The sequence below is a fragment of the Manihot esculenta genome, chromosome 8, assembly GCF_001659605.2.
Source record: "Manihot esculenta cultivar AM560-2 chromosome 8, M.esculenta_v8, whole genome shotgun sequence".
NCBI lineage: Eukaryota > Viridiplantae > Streptophyta > Magnoliopsida > Malpighiales > Euphorbiaceae > Manihot > Manihot esculenta.
In genome coordinates, this window is record NC_035168.2 from 4653189 (window position 1) to 4672718 (window position 19530).

The 19530-nt window shown below is 29.4% G+C and overlaps 3 protein-coding genes and 1 long non-coding RNA gene across 5 annotated transcripts; 1 reads left to right on the top strand and 3 right to left on the bottom strand.

Annotated features, from left to right (window-relative positions):
- The first annotated feature begins 176 nt into the window (after nt 1–176).
- LOC110620420 lies at nt 177–5986 on the top strand. 2 transcript variants are annotated; one of them, XR_006351592.1, is made up of 4 exons: nt 177–441; nt 642–792; nt 2816–2921; nt 5442–5986. It is a non-coding gene; the product is annotated as an uncharacterized LOC110620420 (long non-coding RNA). The 2 variants fall into 2 exon arrangements; XR_006351591.1 differs by lacking the exons at nt 177–441; nt 642–792; nt 2816–2921 and adding an exon at nt 5218–5359.
- On the bottom strand, nt 3717–5691 carry LOC110620419 (3,9-dihydroxypterocarpan 6A-monooxygenase). The gene is made up of 2 exons (XM_021764147.2): nt 4780–5691; nt 3717–4595 (listed from the first exon to the last, which is right to left on the bottom strand). Exons 1-2 carry the CDS (start codon nt 5689–5691, stop codon nt 3951–3953), a joined length of 1557 nt encoding a protein of 518 aa, XP_021619839.1. The 3' UTR covers nt 3717–3950.
- Nucleotides 5987–11201: 5215 nt separating the features above from the next.
- LOC110621733 (cytochrome P450 705A12) lies at nt 11202–13081 on the bottom strand. Its single transcript, XM_021766019.1, has 2 exons — nt 12129–13081; nt 11202–11864 (listed from the first exon to the last, which is right to left on the bottom strand). Exons 1-2 carry the CDS (start codon nt 13056–13058, stop codon nt 11232–11234), a joined length of 1563 nt encoding a protein of 520 aa, XP_021621711.1. The 5' UTR covers nt 13059–13081; the 3' UTR covers nt 11202–11231.
- Nucleotides 13082–17279: 4198 nt separating this feature from the next.
- LOC110621383 (3,9-dihydroxypterocarpan 6A-monooxygenase) lies at nt 17280–19381 on the bottom strand. Its single transcript, XM_021765660.2, has 2 exons — nt 18344–19381; nt 17280–18051 (listed from the first exon to the last, which is right to left on the bottom strand). Exons 1-2 carry the CDS (start codon nt 19364–19366, stop codon nt 17422–17424), a joined length of 1653 nt encoding a protein of 550 aa, XP_021621352.1. The 5' UTR covers nt 19367–19381; the 3' UTR covers nt 17280–17421.
- Nucleotides 19382–19530: the final 149 nt, after the last annotated feature.

Genomic DNA, 19530 nt, shown 5'->3' on the forward strand with positions numbered 1-19530 from the left:
TTATATTTTTCAATAGTATAAAAATTAATTATTTTAATAAGAAGGATTAAATTGGATGAAGGCAGAAAATCAAAGCCCAGGACCATATGGTCCATACTTGTTGACCCGAACCCGCATTCAGTTTTCTATCCAACAAACCACGTGTCCTTTAGGATAGCATTTTCGCGCCAATATTAGCGTTGCTCCGGAGGAGACACGGGCTTCAACCGAAAATGGCTTTGAAATCGAAGATGCCGAGGAGGAGCCGTACCTACGATCTGATTCCCGGCGAGGGAAAGTACTCAAGATCGATGATTTACGGCAAGCGCGGCTTCTTGTCTGGGGCATCAAGGCCAAAAATGGTGGCATTTTCTCCATTCACTATCGCAAGTCAGCTTCTAAGAAACCGACTGAGAGGCCCCCTAAGTTCTCTACCCAGTTGAAGACGTGAAGAAGTCACTTGTAAGCGCAATGCCAGCTTCTTACTTTTTGAAATGAGGTTTTGAATTGCGTTTCCCCCCTAGTTTTTGTGTTTAATTTGATGTAGGAAGAGTATACGCCAGGGACAGTGTTGATTTTGTTGGCGGGGAGTTTATGGGGAAGAGTTGTTTTCTTGAAGCAATCCTTTCTGGTTTGCTTTTGATGACCGGTTCCGTTTTCAGGTGGCTGAGATGATCTGAATTTTGTTTGAAAGAGAGAAGTATGCGTACAATGTTGGATTTAAGATTGTTCCAGTCATGGTGTATGGGCGTTATTCATTGTTGCTTCAGAATATTTTGGTCTACCAGTTTCCGTTATCTCGTGTAAGAACAGGTAATGGGTTTATTAGAGTGCTTAATTGTGTATGGGAATGGAAAAAAAAATCATCTTGGACCATTAAATTTCAATTTTCAAATGAATTAAGTTCAATTTCTATAGGTTTGTCAGTTAAACGTATTATGATGCATCAGTTTTCTTGTGTGTTAAGCTAGTATAAGACCTGGATGCGGGGCAATTACTTGTTTCTGGTTTTCTATTTGGTGCTTCTTGATTTATTGGTTCATTTGTGATTTGTCTTGAATTCCCCTTGTTAATAATACTTCAGGATGGTGAGGATGTCAAGTCTTTAGGCCTTCCTAGATAATACAAGGATATTGAACTCAATTTAACATGTTTATTAAACTTTTCATCGATTTTGGTGTAGTTATTGTGTTGTTAAAATCATTGAGTTTAACTTTGTTTCCAGAATGATAATGTTGCTAGTTTTCTTTTGAAATAGAAATTCATCCAAATTTATTGTCCTATAACCAAATAAAATTTTTCCTATTGTAGTTTGACAATAAAAATATGCTTTTTTTTAGTGTTTGCTTGACATTGAGGTTGAAACAACTCCTTCAGAAGAGCACGTTTTGAAATGCTATTGTGTTATTTCTTAGTGTTTTCTTAGTGACTTTTCTAATATAGATTGAAGTTTAATGATTAGGTTGACTTTAGCAATAATTCATTGGCAGAGGATAAAATTAATTTATGTTATTTGTTGTTAGCAGAAAATAATTTAAGTGGCTGTGTTACTATAGTTGCCTAATAAAAGTTCTGATACTCGACTTTCTGGGTCAGCTGCCCACCTTTTTCTGCACAGGATGGCTTATTCTGTTGCTGTTGCTGTTATTGCTAAACACACTTCTAACAGTATGATTTAAGAAATACAAGTTATGCGTATATGTTGTTTTTGAGTTATATCATTGTTTTACTTCATAAACGATGGGAGAGGAAGGGTCCTATTACTATAGAATTGAATCTTTCTTGGATATGGATATCATTCGAGTAATGGTTACAAACTAATGGTAGAACTTGAAATCGAAGGTTAATTTCTATCTTGTAGATGCTTTACCTTTTGATGTAATCATCATGATAGAATGATATCGGAAAAGATGTTTCTTCTTCCCCATTGGAATCTCATTGGGAGTTGTAACATTAGGAAATACATGTTGTCTATGTTGCTTATTGAAATTTGTTTTATACATGCGAATCTCCCTTGCATCTCCGCCTTCCCCTTTTTCTCCTTATATCTATCTATTTTCTTGCATATCTTTTGGATGTCATGTCCAACATATCTTTATATTAATCTATTCCTTCTCCTCTTTGATTAATGTTGTTTACAATTTCCAGCGCATCTTTTTGTTATTTCTCTACAGTTTTAAACACTGTTATCGCTTAGATGTTGATTTCTCATGCCATGCTAATCCATTTAAGATAAATGGTGTGCCACTAAGATGTGTGAACCAATCCTGTGTTATTTCCAACCTCCACCAAACTTGACATCTTTGGGTTCAATATGGACAAGTTTGGTGACGGATACTTTGCTAAGGAGATTCAAAGGAAGAAAAAGAAGGGGAGGGAGGATTTTTTGAGGCCAAAAAGTTAGTTTTAACTTATTTACCTCATAATTTTCTTTGGTCAACGCCATTTGAGTTGGCATAAACAGAGATTTGAAGCTTAATGCATCATAAACATGCCTGTTGCCAAGGATGCCAAGATATAATGCATGAAAACAATATGTTCAGTTGCATGAAAAATATTTTCTTCAGCAACTTAATTGCAAAAGGATATCTCTTCATTTTTACTTGGATTTGCAATCACAACCTCCTTTTTTTTTTCAACTTTTTGATGATAAAGCACATAAAATCTGAAATTCTGCGTTATGTTGCCACTTCATTTTATCTTTTCAATCATCTCTGAGAATGAGAGATGTGTGTGGTGTCCCAGAAGCATTATACTTTGGTGGACTTTGTTTTCCACCTTTGTTCGTTGTTTTTTAACATGGAAATGTTCTTGTATGGACTCCAACCAACTGTAGTGCAGGAGCTCCCCTCTGTGAAGAAGGAATATCGGACGATTGTGGATGCTGTTTTGATGAAGTCAGTTGGAGGAGTCCCTAATTTGAAGAGCTACTCGGCTGCAAGGTTCACTCTCAACTCAGGCATGAAACCTCATGTGCTTGTCTTTTAGAGAAATCCTCAATTGTTATAATATGAAAATTTTCATTTTTGGTTTAGTGGTCATGATCAGCTATCCCTAAATTTTGTTTTCAAGCTTTTCTTACAAAGAGTTTTGTTTACCAATTTTAATAATCTATTAATGAATTAGGCCCAATAGATGGAGTCCATATGTTATGAATAATCTTATTGAATGAAATTGCTAGAAATGTCGTCTGCTGTTCTGCAAAATTATCTTCTACTTTTGGAGCTTATTTTGTGGAAGGTTTACAATATGCAAAGAGGGAAATTAAATTAAAATGGTCATGGTGTTTCCTGTACCCCAAACAGATAATTTTATGATCTTCAATGACAATGACCAGGGACACCGACCAGTGGTAGATTGGCGTTATCAACCCTGTTGCAAAGGTAGTTTAGAAACCTTTTGGTCACTGGAGAACTCTTTTATGCTTTGGTCCTTACCTTATTTATTTCTAAGGGATGTAATGCAAAATATTTTGCGAAATTGTATGGAAAGCTAGAGAGGGAAAAAAAAAAAAAAAAGGATAAAAGGGCCTGCATAAGATAACCAGAAATAAAGATGTTGCCTCACTGCATATCCCCTCCCCTCCCCTCCCCTTCCCTTCCCTTCCCTCCACTCCCCTGTTATGACAGTCTTAAGTTTATAGACATGCTCAGAAGCTTAGAATTTGCAGTGCCTGTTGCTACCCTATTCTCTCATTAATTGGCATTATTTTTCTTCCTTAATTGATCACACAAATAGAAAAGCATTGTTGCATACCACAGTACCTCAGTAGGGACTGAAATAAGAACAGAACATACAGGAGGTTCAAATCCCCCCGCTGTACAATTACTTCAACCCCACTGTACAATTACTTCAAAGAAAATAGCACTTGCACCCACAAAAGTCCCCAGAGAATTAACGTTTCCAATTTCAACTGTTTAATGCCCCAATTTCACAAGTTAAACAATACTAGCCTCTTCATGAAACCGTTGTCAGATTGACAAAATTGGACGAAGCCTAGCCACTGGGAAACAAACTAGGGAATGAGCTCTGGGGAGAGTTAGCCCTGGTCCCTCTTCCATATCAACAGTACCATTAATCTCTCCATCACCAACTTTCCATTCAAAGCACTGAATCATAGCAGCTAGAGTTGTTGGAACAAATTGCAGTGCAAGAGAAGCACCAGGGCAGCTTCTTCTTCCTGTACCAAATGGCAATAGATGAAAATACTGCCCCCTCACATCCAGCATGTTACTCTTTGCACACCACTCTTCACTAGTGAACCTCTGTGGCCTAAATTCAAGTGGATTTTCCCAGTAGTTTGGATCCCTACCAAGTGACCAGACATTAACAAATAGTCTGGTCTTTGCTGGAATTGTATAGCCTGCAATTACACAATCTTCAGATGATTCTCTCACGATTAATGGACCTGTGGGGTGAAGCCTTAATATTTCTTTTACTATAGCTTGGAGATAGGGAAGATTAGGTATGTCTGATTCCTGTACGAGTCTGGTCTTTCCAACAACAGAGTCAATCTCCAGTTTTGCTTTCTCCATCACATGTGGGTGGTTGATGAGCTCTGCTAGTCCCCACTCTACTGTAATAGAAGATGTATCGGTTCCAGCACCAAATATGTTCTGTGAAATTGAGAAATTTGAAAAATTATGTCATTGTCGATTCCAGTATTATGTTATATACAAGTAATATAAAGATGTTGTGTGTTGATTACTTGATGGGTTATGAATGAAGATTGTGTTGAATTTGTTGATGCAATATCTAGAATTTGTTGGTCAGGATGCGTTTTCTAGATCAGTAACTTACCATTATGAATGCTTTAATGTTTTCTCTGGTTAATCTCCTCTCTGCATTTTCATCTTCATATATATCAAGTAAAAGATCAAGCAAATCCTTCACTGTATCACCTTCCTCACCCACTTCCTTTTTCTTTTTCCTCGCATCTTCATGCTCCTTCATGATCCTTTCCATCATATTGTTATACCTGTCTCGAGCATCCTTCAGCCTTTTCTCAAAACCCTGCAAATCAAAATTCTTGCAGAACCAAATCGTATCTGACAGATTAAACTTGGCACCCAACTCATTCAACTCTTTCACCAGCTTTCTCACCTCATCAGCTTCATCTTTTTTATCAGAACACCTTGTTCTCAGCAGCATTCTTGATATTATATTATTTGTCAATCTCATCAACTCTCCTCCAACATTGACTGCTTCTTTTGCTTCTGCTTTCTTGAGTACTAGCTTCAAGAACCGCTTTGTCTCTTCCTGTCTAATCGGGAGGAACTGGTCTAGTGTTCGACTGCCTAACAATTCGGTCATGCAAAGTTTCTTCATGAACTTCCAATGGGGTCCATAAGGTATGGTAGCAAAATCAGCTGAGCCATAGGTAAGATAATCAAGGTTTGCTACTTTAGGGCGGTTCATGAAATTAGATTCATTGTTTTTAAGTATCTCTTTTGCCATTTCAGGTGTGGAAGCAAGAACACAAGGCTTTGAGCCAATGAAGAAGTAAACTAAAGGTCCATAACGGATTGAGAGTTTGTGAAAAGCTTGGTGAGGAATAGGACCCAGAAGGTGCATATGTCCTATAATTGGCAGGGCTCTGGGGCTCGGTGGAAGGCGAACTTTGTTCCTACATTTGACAAAGATGATCAGGATAAAGAAGAAGGAAGCTAGGAAGGTAAGGATTTGTATGGCATAATCTTGCATATCTGCCATTGTTGAAATGCTGGTTCAATAAAGAAAGCTCTATGGAGATGCTTAAATAAGAGTTAACAGTGGTTCATATTTTTCTTTCTTCTGATCATGCATTTGGTAGGATGATGAAGAGAGCTCAGATCAGAAAATACTCCACAACACTGTGATTAGTGCATATTTAATTATTTATCTAAAGTCGAGATCAAATATTTAAAGACAGCATTAAGTTAGAGACAAATTAGACTCAGGACCACTTTCCTAGGTGTGATCCATGAAGCTTGTTAATAATCCAGTTTATAATATTTGGGTTTTCTTTATTTTTGTCCTGCCTCATCCTTTTCATAATATATATTTATATTATCAAGAAAATTGCAGAAATTATTCTAATATGCTGAGTTTTGTTTTTCAAAAAAAGTTAATTAAATAATCTTTGAAAGTTTAGCAGCATCTGCGCATTATTTTTATCATTAAATTACACTTTCATACCTTTGAAGGAGAACTTTTTGTTCTCTGAAAAATAAAAAAGAAGATGATATTGTGGTTTGCATTAGAGGATATCACCATTGTCGCTGTTAGTGGAGCTGGGTATATTCAAGAACCAAGATTTCTGTTGTTAAATAGCTCATATGGAGTAATTCAGTTCCTTTTTTTGGAAATTTTACTATTTAATAAACTTATTAGTTGGTCTTTTAATTTTAAAAAATAAATTAAAACATCTTTAAAATTTTAAAAAATCTATTAATTAGTCATTCTATTAGTTATAGCCATTAAATATTATATTATTTAGTCTTTATAATATGAAAAAAATTCATTAGTTGGTCTGAGTTTTATGAAAATATATGCTAATTAGTCATTATGTATTGATGACATTTTAGACTTTGTTTTTTTTAACACTTAATGGTTGAAATTAATGGAGAAATTAATTAGTTAATTTTTTAAAATTTCAGTTAATAGATTAATTAATAAGTTTTTATATATTACAAGGATCTAATAGTAATTTTTCTTTTTTTTTTTTTTAATTTCAATTTCTAAACCAATATTGATGAGCTTGGGTTGGGCTTTGTTAATGAGACAAAAGCTATGGGCTACAAATAAATTGAATTGGCAGCTTAATGATTGAGATGAAATTTTATTAATTTGTTAATTTATGGATGAAGTGGACTCCCTTGATGTAGCTATGAATGTTTTTTAAATTACTATTTAGTCTCCATAATATGAAGGAATTCATTAATTAATTTTTTAATTTTGAAAAATATAGTTCTTTAATTTTAAAAAATATATTGAGATGTGTCTAACTTTTTAAAAAGTTTATTAATTAGTTTTTTCATTAATTTTTATAAAATATTTTACTATTTAGTTTTTATAATTTTAAAAAATTTATTAGTTGATCTTTTAAATTTTTAAAAAATTTATTAACGAGTCTCTTTATATTAGGAGTAATTTAGATTTTTTTTTGCAATACTTAATGATTAAAACTAATGAAAAAATTAATTATTAGACTTTTTAAAATATTAAAAATATTTTAATACATTTTTCAGAATCGAGTGAACCAGTGAGCTTGTTGTATCATGAAGATTGAGTAATATTTTTTTTTTTAAATCAATCTCTTTCACAACAAATTGGTTCAAGCAAGTTGGTGTTGATAAAGCAGTTGGTTTAATCATTGATTTGATAATTGGTAAATTGGAGCCATTTGAGTTTTTTAATCATTGATTGGGTTAGCATTTCAAAATTTCTCAATTAATTATTTAAGGGTTTCGGATAGGGTAAGGTTGTTTATGCTGAAATAATTGGATTTTGGACGATTCAAAATTGCATGAATTTGAATTTTATTTATATAAATTTCAAATGAATGGAGGAAGCTATTGAAATTTAAGATGCATTTTAGGATAGCACGAGTTTTTTCTTTTTTTCAGAAAGTTTTTAAATTTAAACTTTGTATATGATGTATTTTTAAAAATTAAAAAATATTTTTTTTTATCTTTTCTAATAATTATACTTCACATAAATTTAAATTAATCGAATCAATAAATTTTGAATATCAATTGGTAGCATAATTACAGGATTTGGATCAAAGATCTTATAAGATCCAAAATAGACGCTTTCACTTGATTTTGATCTAGGTATTAGTTCTGATTCAGTCAGGTTTTTACCATGATTCAATCAGGTTTCTAATCCAATTCTCATCCAGTACCAGTAAGCTAAATTTGCAGTTCAAGATTGATTTTGGTTTGTGGTCAAGGTAACCCTTAAACAGGTTGAAGGGTTCGATTTTTTAAGTCTAATTCAGTTAAAAACTTGTTATAATTTGGCCTAATATTTAGCATTTTTTCACATTTATAGTATGATTTTTTAATTTTGTATAATAAAATTTTGATTTTTAATTACTTATAATTATAATTCGATGATAAAATTAATATCATAAGATTATTAGAATTTGTTATAATTCACTATTCTGTCTCCGAAATTTCATAATTACATTAAAAATAACCGAATTTTAATTTCGCTCGTCAGATAAATCCTTATATCTAAGATAATTTACATAATCAAAAGGAAAATGAAGCTATTTTTAAATAAATAATTTTTTAAATAGAAAATTATTTTCTGTAAATTAAAAATTTTATTAATATTATCATAATATATAAATTTATTTGGTCGACAAAATATATAAAAAAAAGTTAAAAACTTAATTAATAATATCATTATCAAAATTGAAATATAAAATATTGAATAATTGTAAAAGATTTCGTAGTAATTTATTTAATTTAAGAAGATATTACTATTCTAAAATAGTCCATGAAAGAGATGATTGGGATGGAGCATCTTCTCCGGTGGTCCATGAGGTCCCGCCGATATAAACAAAGCCATTTCTTATATGAAAATGGTGGAGGTTTCCTTTTTGTTTTTTTATTATTTTTTCTTTTTTTTTTTTAACCCACCAATTATTATTCTCTTGTTCTTTTTCCCTAACGAATATTTGTTTTTCTGATTCCTTTATCTTCGATTATGATTAGAGGCTGTAGAGTAAACACCCAATAAAGTTACTCTTGAGATTTAAAAACGTTTTTTAACATGTAGTAAAAATAAAAATTAAACAAATTTTTACTTTTTTATAAAATAAAAAAAATAATACACTCTAAATTTATTAATACTATTTAATGTGTTTTATAATTAATTTTACAATAAGATATTAAAATTATAATATTATAAAATTTTAAACATATAATTAACTCAATTATAACAATAAAATTTTTAAAAAATATATACTAAAATAAAAAAATATTTTAAATAAAATATAAAATTATATTATGAAAAACACTTTAATGTTTATATTTTATCATAAAATCATAATATAAATTTAATTATAAGGTATTAAAATTAATAATATAAGAAATTTATCTCACTTTGTTTTTTTTTTTTTGAAATAGGAGATTGGGGAGTCGAACCTACCTCTCAAGACTACAAGGATGCACTTTCCATCAGATTAAGTCTCGGAAATTTATCTCACTTTTTAACTTTATAGATATTCTTTAAATATTATTCACTTTTGCATCAACACTCATTGAAAAATATTATTTTTATTATTTTTATATAATATATTAATTTGATAAATATTAAAATTTAATATTTTATTATTGTAATAAATTATTATTAATTCTTTTTTAAAAAATAAAATATTAATAAATTTAATTTTTATTATAAATTTATAAATAAAGCACCCAATAAAATGGGTAAAAATTTCTACATATTACTAAAAGAATAAAATAAAATTCAAATGATAATGATTAAAATATGAGGCATTATAATACTATTAAAATATTAAATTTTAAACAATAATATTTATTTATATTTACAATAATTTCTTAAAATAATAATAAAAAATAAAATAATTATACAAAATTACTAAACAATCTATATTAACTTGATTAATTAAGTTGTAATATTATCAATATCTAAAATATTGTAACACCAAAGCCAACAATGACTAATCTGAATTTTAATAAAAAATAAAAATAAAATTAAGCATATAAAAATAATTTTATAATTTCTTCATAAGAAGTGGAGAATGAGTTCCGATGCATTTAAACTATAATTTTATTAGTTAAATTAAATTAAATTTATTATTTAAAAATTTTTAAATTTAATTTATAAAATCTTATTTTTATAAAAAGATAATTCTTTGTTATCAAATTTTTAAAAAATAATTATCATTTAAAAACATAATTATCCCTTATTATTTATAACTATTTTAAAATAAATAATTATTCTCATTATTTATAACGATGATTATTTTAAAATAAATAATTATCCTCATTATTTATAACAATTTTTTTAACTAATTAAAATTAATTTAAGAGATAAAGTTATCATCTAATTTAAAAATGAAATTTTAAAAAATAAAATTATCAACCATTTAAATAATTAAATATTATTATAAATAGTTTAAATTTTAAGTAGACTATGAAAAATCTCATTACTCTTGCTCTTTCCACTTATATATATATATATAGTACATATAAATTAAGTATTTTATTTTTAAAGTATTAATATAATATTAAAATTAATAATTTTTAAAATTAAAATAATTTTATTCATATAATATAAAATTATTTTATTGTTGAATAATTATTTAAATATATATATAGATAAATGATTTGGTTGGACTGAACTACCACTTGAACCATATAAATCTTGTTAAATTTTATCATATTTATAATTTTCAAATAAAAATCATCATCTCTTAGTAATTTCAATCCACATAAAATTTTAAATAAAATTATCAATTTTAACTCATATTAACTATCTACCTAATAAGTTTATATATATTAGATATATATATAATCTAATATATATTAATATAATAAATTTTATATAAAAATTAAATGAAATTTATTTATTTTTATATAAAATCCATTAGAATCTATATTTATTTTTTAAATTTTAAAATTATAATTTTCAAAAATTATAAATTACTTTAAAAATCTTTTTTTAAAATTTATTTTAATTATTTTTATAGGATAAACAAATATTTTAAATATAATTTATGATATTTAAAATATTTATTCTATCCTATAAAAATAATAAATTATAAATAATTAACAAACTTATCTGTTTATATAATTTATTTAAATTTATAGTAAAAAATATTAAATACAAATATAAAAACTTAACTAACTCTAAAATTTGTTTATATAATAAATTTTAAATTAATTTAAAATAATTACTATAAAAATATTTAAATAATTTTAGAGTATTCCCTTTTTTTTCGGGACTATTTCGTTGACTAAAAAAATGATAAGAACGTTTAAATAGATATAAAAAAAGATTGAACGTTTTAATAGATTTCTGAAAATGTTGGAACTGGTTTGTTAATAATAGTAATGTATAAATACTAAATAAGGAGTTTTATTTTAGGGTAAAATTGCATTTTTTATCTATTTTTAAAGGAAAAGAGAACGGAAAGAAACGAAAAAAAAATGTTTTAATAGATTTCTAGAAATATAGGAATTAAGTTGTTAATAATGACGATGTTCGATAACTAAATAATAAATCTTCCATATTTAAAATGGATTAAAGTGGGTGATGGGATAACATAGAAGAGGAGGAGCCATAGTTCCTGAGAATCCATTGGCAATGTTTATGTCAATATTCTCTCCATCCTTCACTTTCCAATCAAAGCATTGAACCAAAGCTCCAATTACTGAATGCATCAATGCATAAGCATGAGGTGAGCCAGGGCAAATTCTCCTCCCACCACCAAATGGAAGGTAACTAAAATCATGCCTTTTCATTTCCATCTCACTTTTATCAAACTCTCCCCTGGGTCCCACCAAAAACCTCTCAGGAATGTACACGTCAGGATCGTGCCATGTGTCTGGATCCCTCATTATAGCATATGCATTGATGAGAATTTTAGTGTTGGCTTTAATATCAAAGCCGTTGATCTGGCAATCTTTGGTGCATTCTCTGTGGATGATTGGCCCTGGAGTGTGGAGTCTGAGGGATTCTTTGACGATGGCTTGTAGGTATGGAAGATTTGGGAAGTCTGATACGTTGATGAGTCTGTTGCAGGAACCAACAACTGAGTGAATCTCATCTCTTAGCTTTTTGAAAACACTGGGGTGGTTGATTAGCTCTGCCATTGCCCATTGTATTGCTGCTGATTCTGTGTCAACGCTTGCCATAAACAGCTCCTACATACAAATAATTAGAAGCTTGAATATTTTTTTAATATGCACCATTCTTAAACAGATTCATTAAAAAATAAATTATTCGTGCTAAATAAATCTTTAGCTACTATTGCAGGTTTATTTCAATGGGAAATAAAAGATTAAAATTCCAACCAAATGGATATTTGATTCTATAATTGTAGAAAAATCAGATAGAAATTAGGTGAAAATCACATATTCAATTATTTAATCTGCATGAAAAGAAGAAAAATTCATGCATGCACTTACTAGAATGAAATGCTTGATCTGGGTCCTTGTTAGCTTCACTTCAGCCTCTGTGTTTTTGTAAGTCTGCATCAAAACATGCATAACATCTTTCTCTTCATTTTCTCCACCATCCACCAAGCTTTCTTCATAATCCTTCATGATCTGCTCCATTACTCCATCAAACGCCATAGTTGCCTCTTGAAGCTTTTTCCCATGTCCAAATATATCAAATTTCTTCAGAACTCCAAACACTTGATGAATACCTAGCTTAGCTCCAGCCTCCATAATTTCAGACACCATCTTCCTCATCTTCTTAGCTTCATCATCCTTGTCGGAAAATCTCCTACTCATTGCCATTTTACATATGGAGTTGTTCGTCAAGGTTTCTAACTCCAAATTCAAATCGCATACTTCTCCCTTTTTCGCACAACCCATTAGCGATTTTAGTAGATTTATGATCTCTTGTTCCCGAATACGATTAAACCGATCGAACTGGGAGCCAGCAAAGAGCTCGGTGATGCAAAGCCTTCGCATGAACTTCCAGTAAGCGCCATAAGGAGCAGTAATAAACCCTGTTCCTTGATAAATATTGTAATCTTTAGGACCCATTTCAAACTTAGAGGCAAATTTGAGATCATGAGTTTTGAAGATTTCTTTAGCAATGGAGGCACTTGAAGCAACAACAAAGGTTGAAGAACCTATACGTAACTGCATGAGGGGTCCATAGCGGCGAGCTAGGGTTTGAAAGGATTTTGGAAATGCAGTGCCAACAAGATGAAGGTGGCCGATGATGGGAAGAGCCAGCGGACTTGGTGGGTGGCGGATCGAGCTGCCGAAGTTTGTACAGGTCTTGATGAGCAAACGCATCAGAAATATGGAAATTAGAGACATGAAGAAGAGAAGGCAGTAGTAAATGGCATTATCATTGTTGGCCATGGAAATGGAAGACATAGCTTAGCTAAGCTAGTTGGGAAGGGAAGATTTGCTCTTATAGACTAGGCCTGAACACTGGCATCACATATTTATAATATTCTTCTAGCCAAAGTTATTAATTAACTTTAAAAATAAAAAAAATATGAAAAGTAAATTATTCTCTCAATCTAACAAATAAATTGAAACCTGTGAAAATTACCCAAATAAATTTTAGATTTATTTTGTACTTATCTAAAATATTAATCCAAACTATTTAGTAGTTTTATACTAACTATTATATTGAATTCGAAATTATCAAATTTCGCTATATTCAATTCGAAATTACCGAATTCTGCCGACATCTCACACACTAGCAGGTGAACGTCACACTCTTTCCAGCTAAATTTGCGATGTTCTCATAATTGAACGGATACAATTACTAAATTAGGATCGGATTCTCAGGTATTGTGGTTCGTTAGTATTTTGGACGGTTTCATCTCATTTCATATAGGTAGTCTTTTTCTCGGAGTCCACTAACTCTACACAATTTGTCTGATGCAGGATGAACTCTGATACCAATTGAAACAGTTTGGCCAAACCGATACAAATAACTTTTGAATCTATTTTTCATTTGATTCAAAATGGTTAATCTAAATTATTTAATAATTCTATACTAATATTATATTAATTCAAAATTATCGACTTCTACGGACGTGCATGGCTTCTCACAAACTAGCGGTGAACGTTACATAAATGCTTTTTTTTTTTTTTCATTCATCACAAATATTACATTTATCTTTTCAAATTAAATACAGTAAATTTGATATGAGAGACTTTATATCATAATTTTCTCTTTATTTAATATCAAGGTTGAGAAAAAAGGTTTAAGATTTGGGAAGCACATGCATGATCAACAAATTGAGGGCATTGGTTTCAGGGAAGTCAACTCATGTTCACAAGTACAAGGAATCAGAGCTTATTTATCGAGAAAAATATGGTGGGAAATATTTAAATAAAAAAATAATTTTGAGAATATCACAATGAAATTTACCATGCTAATTATATAATTCTTTTTATTTCTGATTCTTTTCTACGTTAGATATATATTTTATAATTATTGGGAAAGTCAATGAATCTAATAGGTTGTTGAAAACTGTGAGGAAGATCCGTTTAAAGCGTTAAGTGTCGGGGAGTTGGAAGACATTTTGTTTCTTACAAAAGGGCTTCACAAATAGAAAATTTGAACAGAGACTTGAAAAAGAAAAATAAAAAGCTCAAAAAGTACATTCAAAACCCTAATCCAAAGAAACTTTGAAAATGTCTATTCACTTGTTTTAGGAAGCCTTTTGCAAAACACAAAACTAAATCATTGCTCCAATTAGAGAAAAATGGACATGCAAGATCAAAACTCTCGATCACAATATCATAACTAAAAGGAAAAGCCTAGAAATATAAAAAGAAAACTCAATCAGAATACTAAAAAGCTAGCCTCCTTTCGATTAAAAAAAAATCAAACCATTTATTATTTTAAAAATTTTAAGATAACAGCACTCACAGACTTAGTTTAATAGTAAATTCATTTAAGAAAATCTGAGAGATTTCAATTCTACTTTTCCGATTTCCGATTTTTATTTTAAAAAAAATAATATTTATTTTAATTTTGTATATATTCTTTTACTTCCTTTAAATTATTTAATATTAATATGTAAAATAAATATGAAAATTTAAATAGTTTTTAGATAAATTATTATAATAATTTTTTTAAAAATTAAAGTTAATCTTATACTTTTTATTCATCTTTTATTTTTTTATTATTCTAAAATTATTATTTAATTTTTTTATAAATCAATTCTATTTAATTTTTTAATTTCTTTCTTTTCACTGATATGTTTTTCAGAAATTTAAGATGACGGTATATAAATTTATAAAAAAAATTTTATTTTTTTTAAAAATATATCATTAACCATAAAGCAAGTTAAGAAATTGTAAAATCTAACTTACAAATAAAAAAATGCAAAATCTACTATTTTTGTTACAATCCCATAAAAATCCAAAAAATTATAAAATATAGTTATAAATCACACTCATAACTAATCAAATTATAAATCAATTCACAACTCAGATCCATAAATCACAAAACATTTTCAAAATCTTAATTATTTAAATATTTCAAACACTTTCGAAATGGAAAATTCGAAGCAAACGAGAGAAGAGAGCTGAGCGTGAGCCTTTAAAGGTATAATGGTCTCTGGACAAAACCACTAAGAGGGCAGAGCAGCGACTATTGCGAGCGAGAGAGCGGCACGTGACGAAAGCGAGTGTAAATAAGTAATAGAGGAGAGAGCGAAGTTAGCAAGAAGACTCGAAAATCGCACCAGTACGTGTCTATAGTAACAGAAGAAGACTGGGGAAAAAAATAAAGAAAAGAGGCAGCCGATTGAGAGAAAAAGATGAGAAGGAAACTAGGGTTTGATATCTTAAAATTACGAATTTATAATATTCTTTTTAAGAGTTTGGATCTTCTCAACTGAAATGGACGGCTAAAATTTAATTGGCATTAAATAAAAATAAAGTTAGAGTTTGATGCCTTAAAATTACGAATTTATATTACTATTTTCAAGGGTTTAAATTTTGTAAACTAAAATGGAGGGCTTAAAAAAAAATTGAAACATACCTGCAGGAAAAACACAAGACCTTTAAAGGTCATGAATACTAGAGTTCCACCACGCTACATGCTTGATAATGCAAATTGTAAATTCTAATTACATAAATTCGAGTTGGTTTGGTAAGTTTAATTTTTTAATTCTCAAAAATTGAATTGAATCAATTTAATTAATTTTTTAAAAATTTAAAACTGAATCGAACTAAATTTCTTAATTAATCGATCAAAATTTTAATTCGGTTCTATTCGATCAGTTATTTTGATTTGAATTGATTTCTGTTCCTACATGGTGATAATAACCATTTATTATCGTTGTGATTTTTTATTTTTTATTTTATAAAAATATAAAATTTATTCATTTACTACTGTTGCATTTTTATTTTACTATTCATTAAAAAATGATTTTAAAATAAAAAAAAAAACAAAAAACTAAAAACCGAAAACTACGAATGTTGATTTTCTTATTACATGTCGTATCAAATCATTATTTTTTTATAAATTTTATTAAATTATTATTAAAAATTTTAAAATTTTATTTCATCAATCAAATTTATATTTTTAAATATATATTTAATTAATTAATTTATAAAATATATTTTTATTTTATTATTATAAAAAAATTTACTATTTAGTCATTAATTGATTTATCAATTTTAAAAAATAAATTAAAATGTGATTTAAATTTTAAAAAATATACTAATTAGGCGTTCGGTTTTATAAAAATATCTACTAATCAATTTATCTATATTTTATCTATATTAAAAGTATTTTAGACTTTTTTATAAGAAAAATTTATTATTTAGTCTCTATTATATAGAAAAATTCATTAGTTGGTCTCTTTATTTTGAAAAATACATTTTTAAGATATTAAAAATATAATAATTAGTCATTTCATTTACTATTTAATTCTTGCAGTAAGAAAAAATTTATTAATTGGTCCCTTAATTTTATAAAAATATCTACTAATTAGTTATTTCATACCGAGAATATTTAAAATTTTTTTGTGATACTTAACTGCTAAAATTGATGCAGCGATTAATCAATAGATTTTTTAAAATTTCAAATAAATTTCAATGAATTTTTTAAATTTAATAGATTAATTAGTGAGTTTTTCTATATCATATGAATTAAATAATAATTTTTATTTTTATAATACTTAACAATTAAATTAAAAAAAAGATTAACCGATAGACTTTTTAAAATTTCAGAAATATTTTAATGTATTTTTTAAAATTAAAAGATTAAATAATAAATTTTTCTATATCATACAAATTAAATAATAATTTTTTTATTGTAATATTATATATTATATCAATATAATTTATTATTATTTTTATGTATAATCATTTATAAAATTATTTATATTCTTATTTTATTATTAAATATCATATTTAAAAAATATTTTATTTCTTACTTTTATATAAAAAATTAGACTTATTTTTATATAAAATTTAAAAAATAAATAATAAAAATTAAAAAACTGTTTTAGTTTTGAGAAAAAAAAAAAAACAGAAACCAAACACACTCTAAACAATTTGTTTAGCAGTTTAATATTTCAAGATTTAAGTGAAACTAAAAAAAAAAAGCTCAAAACACAATTGTCTGAATTCTCAAATTCTATTATATTAACAGCAACATAAACATAAAAGCATCTAAACAACACACTTTTAAGAACTACTGGCCAGTTAATCAGCCTTTGCTTATTACTGGAAATTGCATGAAATTGACTTCTTCAACTAATTAAAAAGGATTCATATGTTTAACAGGGAAACACACAAGTGGACGAGCCATTTCAGCTGCAAAACCAGACCCAGGGCTCAAATCAACCTTGTCACCATCCTCAACTTCCCAATCAAAGCACTGAACTAGAGCTCCAACTGCTGCATGCATCACCAACATAGCCAGTGAAGCTCCAGGGCATCCTCTTCTTCCACTCCCAAATGGAAGATAACGAAAATTCTGTCCTTTATATTCCATTTGATGCTCTCCAATTTTCTCCTCAGAGCTCTCCATGAATCTTTCAGGCATGAACTCATCTGGGTTTGTCCACATTTCTGGGTCTCTCATCACTGCGTACACATTTACAAGAACCCTAGTTTTGGCTTTGATTGTGGAATCGTTTACTTTGCAGTCTTCTGCACATTCTCTGATGATTAATGGTGCTGATGGGTGAAGCCTTAGGGTTTCTCTTATGACTGCTCGAAGATAGGGGAGATTTTGGACGTCTGATTCTTTGATTAATCTTTTTTGTCCTACGACTGTGTTGATCTCTTCTCTTAGCTTGTTGAATGCTCTTGGACAGTTGATGAGCTCTCCCATGGCCCATTGCATGGCCGCCGATGACGTGTCTGTGCCGGCAAAGAATATGTCCTGGCCACATAATCCATCCATTATTATTGTTTAATCAGCACTAGTACCTTAAAAATAATGGGATAGAGTTCATTACTTTATAGAATATTACACACATGAATTATAAAAATATTATATTATAAATTTATTTTGGTTTATTTTTCAATGTAGATTGAAAAAGATTCATGTGGGTCTGCAGATAATAAAAATTTAATGATGATCCAACCTCCAATAATGAAGACTTTTCAAACTAATCAAGCTTGTACTTAGTAATATATGATTTATGTGAAAAAGTGAAGAAGAGTGGACTCACAAGCAAGAAAGACTTGATGTCATTTTTGGATAACCTAATTTCAGCAGTAGGATCATTGTATATCTCCAATAAAATGTCCATCAAATCCTTCCTTTCGCCAACAGCACCTTCCATGGCCTTCTCTTCATGTTCCTTTATTATCCTCTCAACCAACCGATCATACTTCTTCAAAGCACCAACTAGCTTCTTCCCTGTCGAAGAGAAATCAAAAATCTTCAGAGGACCTAAAATATCTCCTACACTAAGCTTCCCTGCAAGCTGCAAACAAGTCTTAACCAATTCCTTAATCTCCTTTGCATCATTATCAGTCCCTGAGCATCTCGTGCTCATTGCCATCCTGCAAATGGTGTTATTTGTTAAAGTGGTGAACTCGCTACTTAAATCGCAGGGTCTCCCTTCTCTAGCACAACCCATCACCGATTCCACCAGCTTTACTTTTTCTTGATCGCGTATATCAGTGAACTTATCGAGTTGAGGAACAGCAAGAAGCCTTGTCATGCAAAGCTTCTTCATGAACCTCCAGTAATCACCATATTGAGCAGTGACAAATCTCGATCCTCTGTATATGAAATATTCAGAGGAGCCAAATTCAGGTCGAGAAGAGAAGTTCAGTTCTTGGGTTTTGAAGATTTCTTTAGCTACATCAGCATTGGAGACAACAACACATGTTGATGCTCCTAGACGGATCTTCATTAGAGGACCATACCGGCGAGCTAGGTCTTGGAAAGACTTGGGTAAGACGGAGCCGATGAGATGGAGGTGGCCGATGAGAGGTAGAGCTGGAGGGCTGGGCAGTGCGTAGATTTGGTTAGGAGGTTTCAAGAATGTCTTGATGAGGTAGTGGACAACAAGGGCAGTGAAGAACCATACGAGGAAGAGAGGGTAGTAGAACATTGTCGGTAAGGGCAAACGTCCGACGAGGTTTCGTTGTCTATTAGGTTTTGGGTTGTAGGAGATGAAAGATATTGATTGCTTATATACTGAATTTGAATGGGAAAGTGCCAATTTAGGCATATGTAGCATTTTTGTACATACATGTTAGAAAAAATCCTTTCAATCTTTCTCTTTCCTAAACTATTTAAAAAAAAAAAAAAATCGATGCTATAAAATATTAGGATTAGTTCATTTGATACTGATGATATCTTTATCATCTAAAGAATAATGAATAAATAATGAATAAAAAATGT

Bases quoted from the DNA above. Each gene is read 5' to 3' on its own strand.
- LOC110620419 (XM_021764147.2), bottom strand. From the start codon at position 5,691: ATGGCAGATATGCAAGATTATGCCATACAAATCCTTACCTTCCTAGCT. The intron at 4,596-4,779 runs GTAAGTTACTGA...TCAATTTCACAG, and splicing joins ACATTAAAGCATTCATAATG to AACATATTTGGTGCTGGAAC.
- LOC110621733 (XM_021766019.1), bottom strand. From the start codon at position 13,058: ATGTCTTCCATTTCCATGGCCAACAATGATAATGCCATTTACTACTGC. The intron at 11,865-12,128 runs GTAAGTGCATGC...ATTTGTATGTAG, and splicing joins AGATCAAGCATTTCATTCTA to GAGCTGTTTATGGCAAGCGT.
- LOC110621383 (XM_021765660.2), bottom strand. From the start codon at position 19,366: ATGCTACATATGCCTAAATTGGCACTTTCCCATTCAAATTCAGTATAT. The intron at 18,052-18,343 runs GTGAGTCCACTC...TTATGTGGCCAG, and splicing joins ACATCAAGTCTTTCTTGCTT to GACATATTCTTTGCCGGCAC.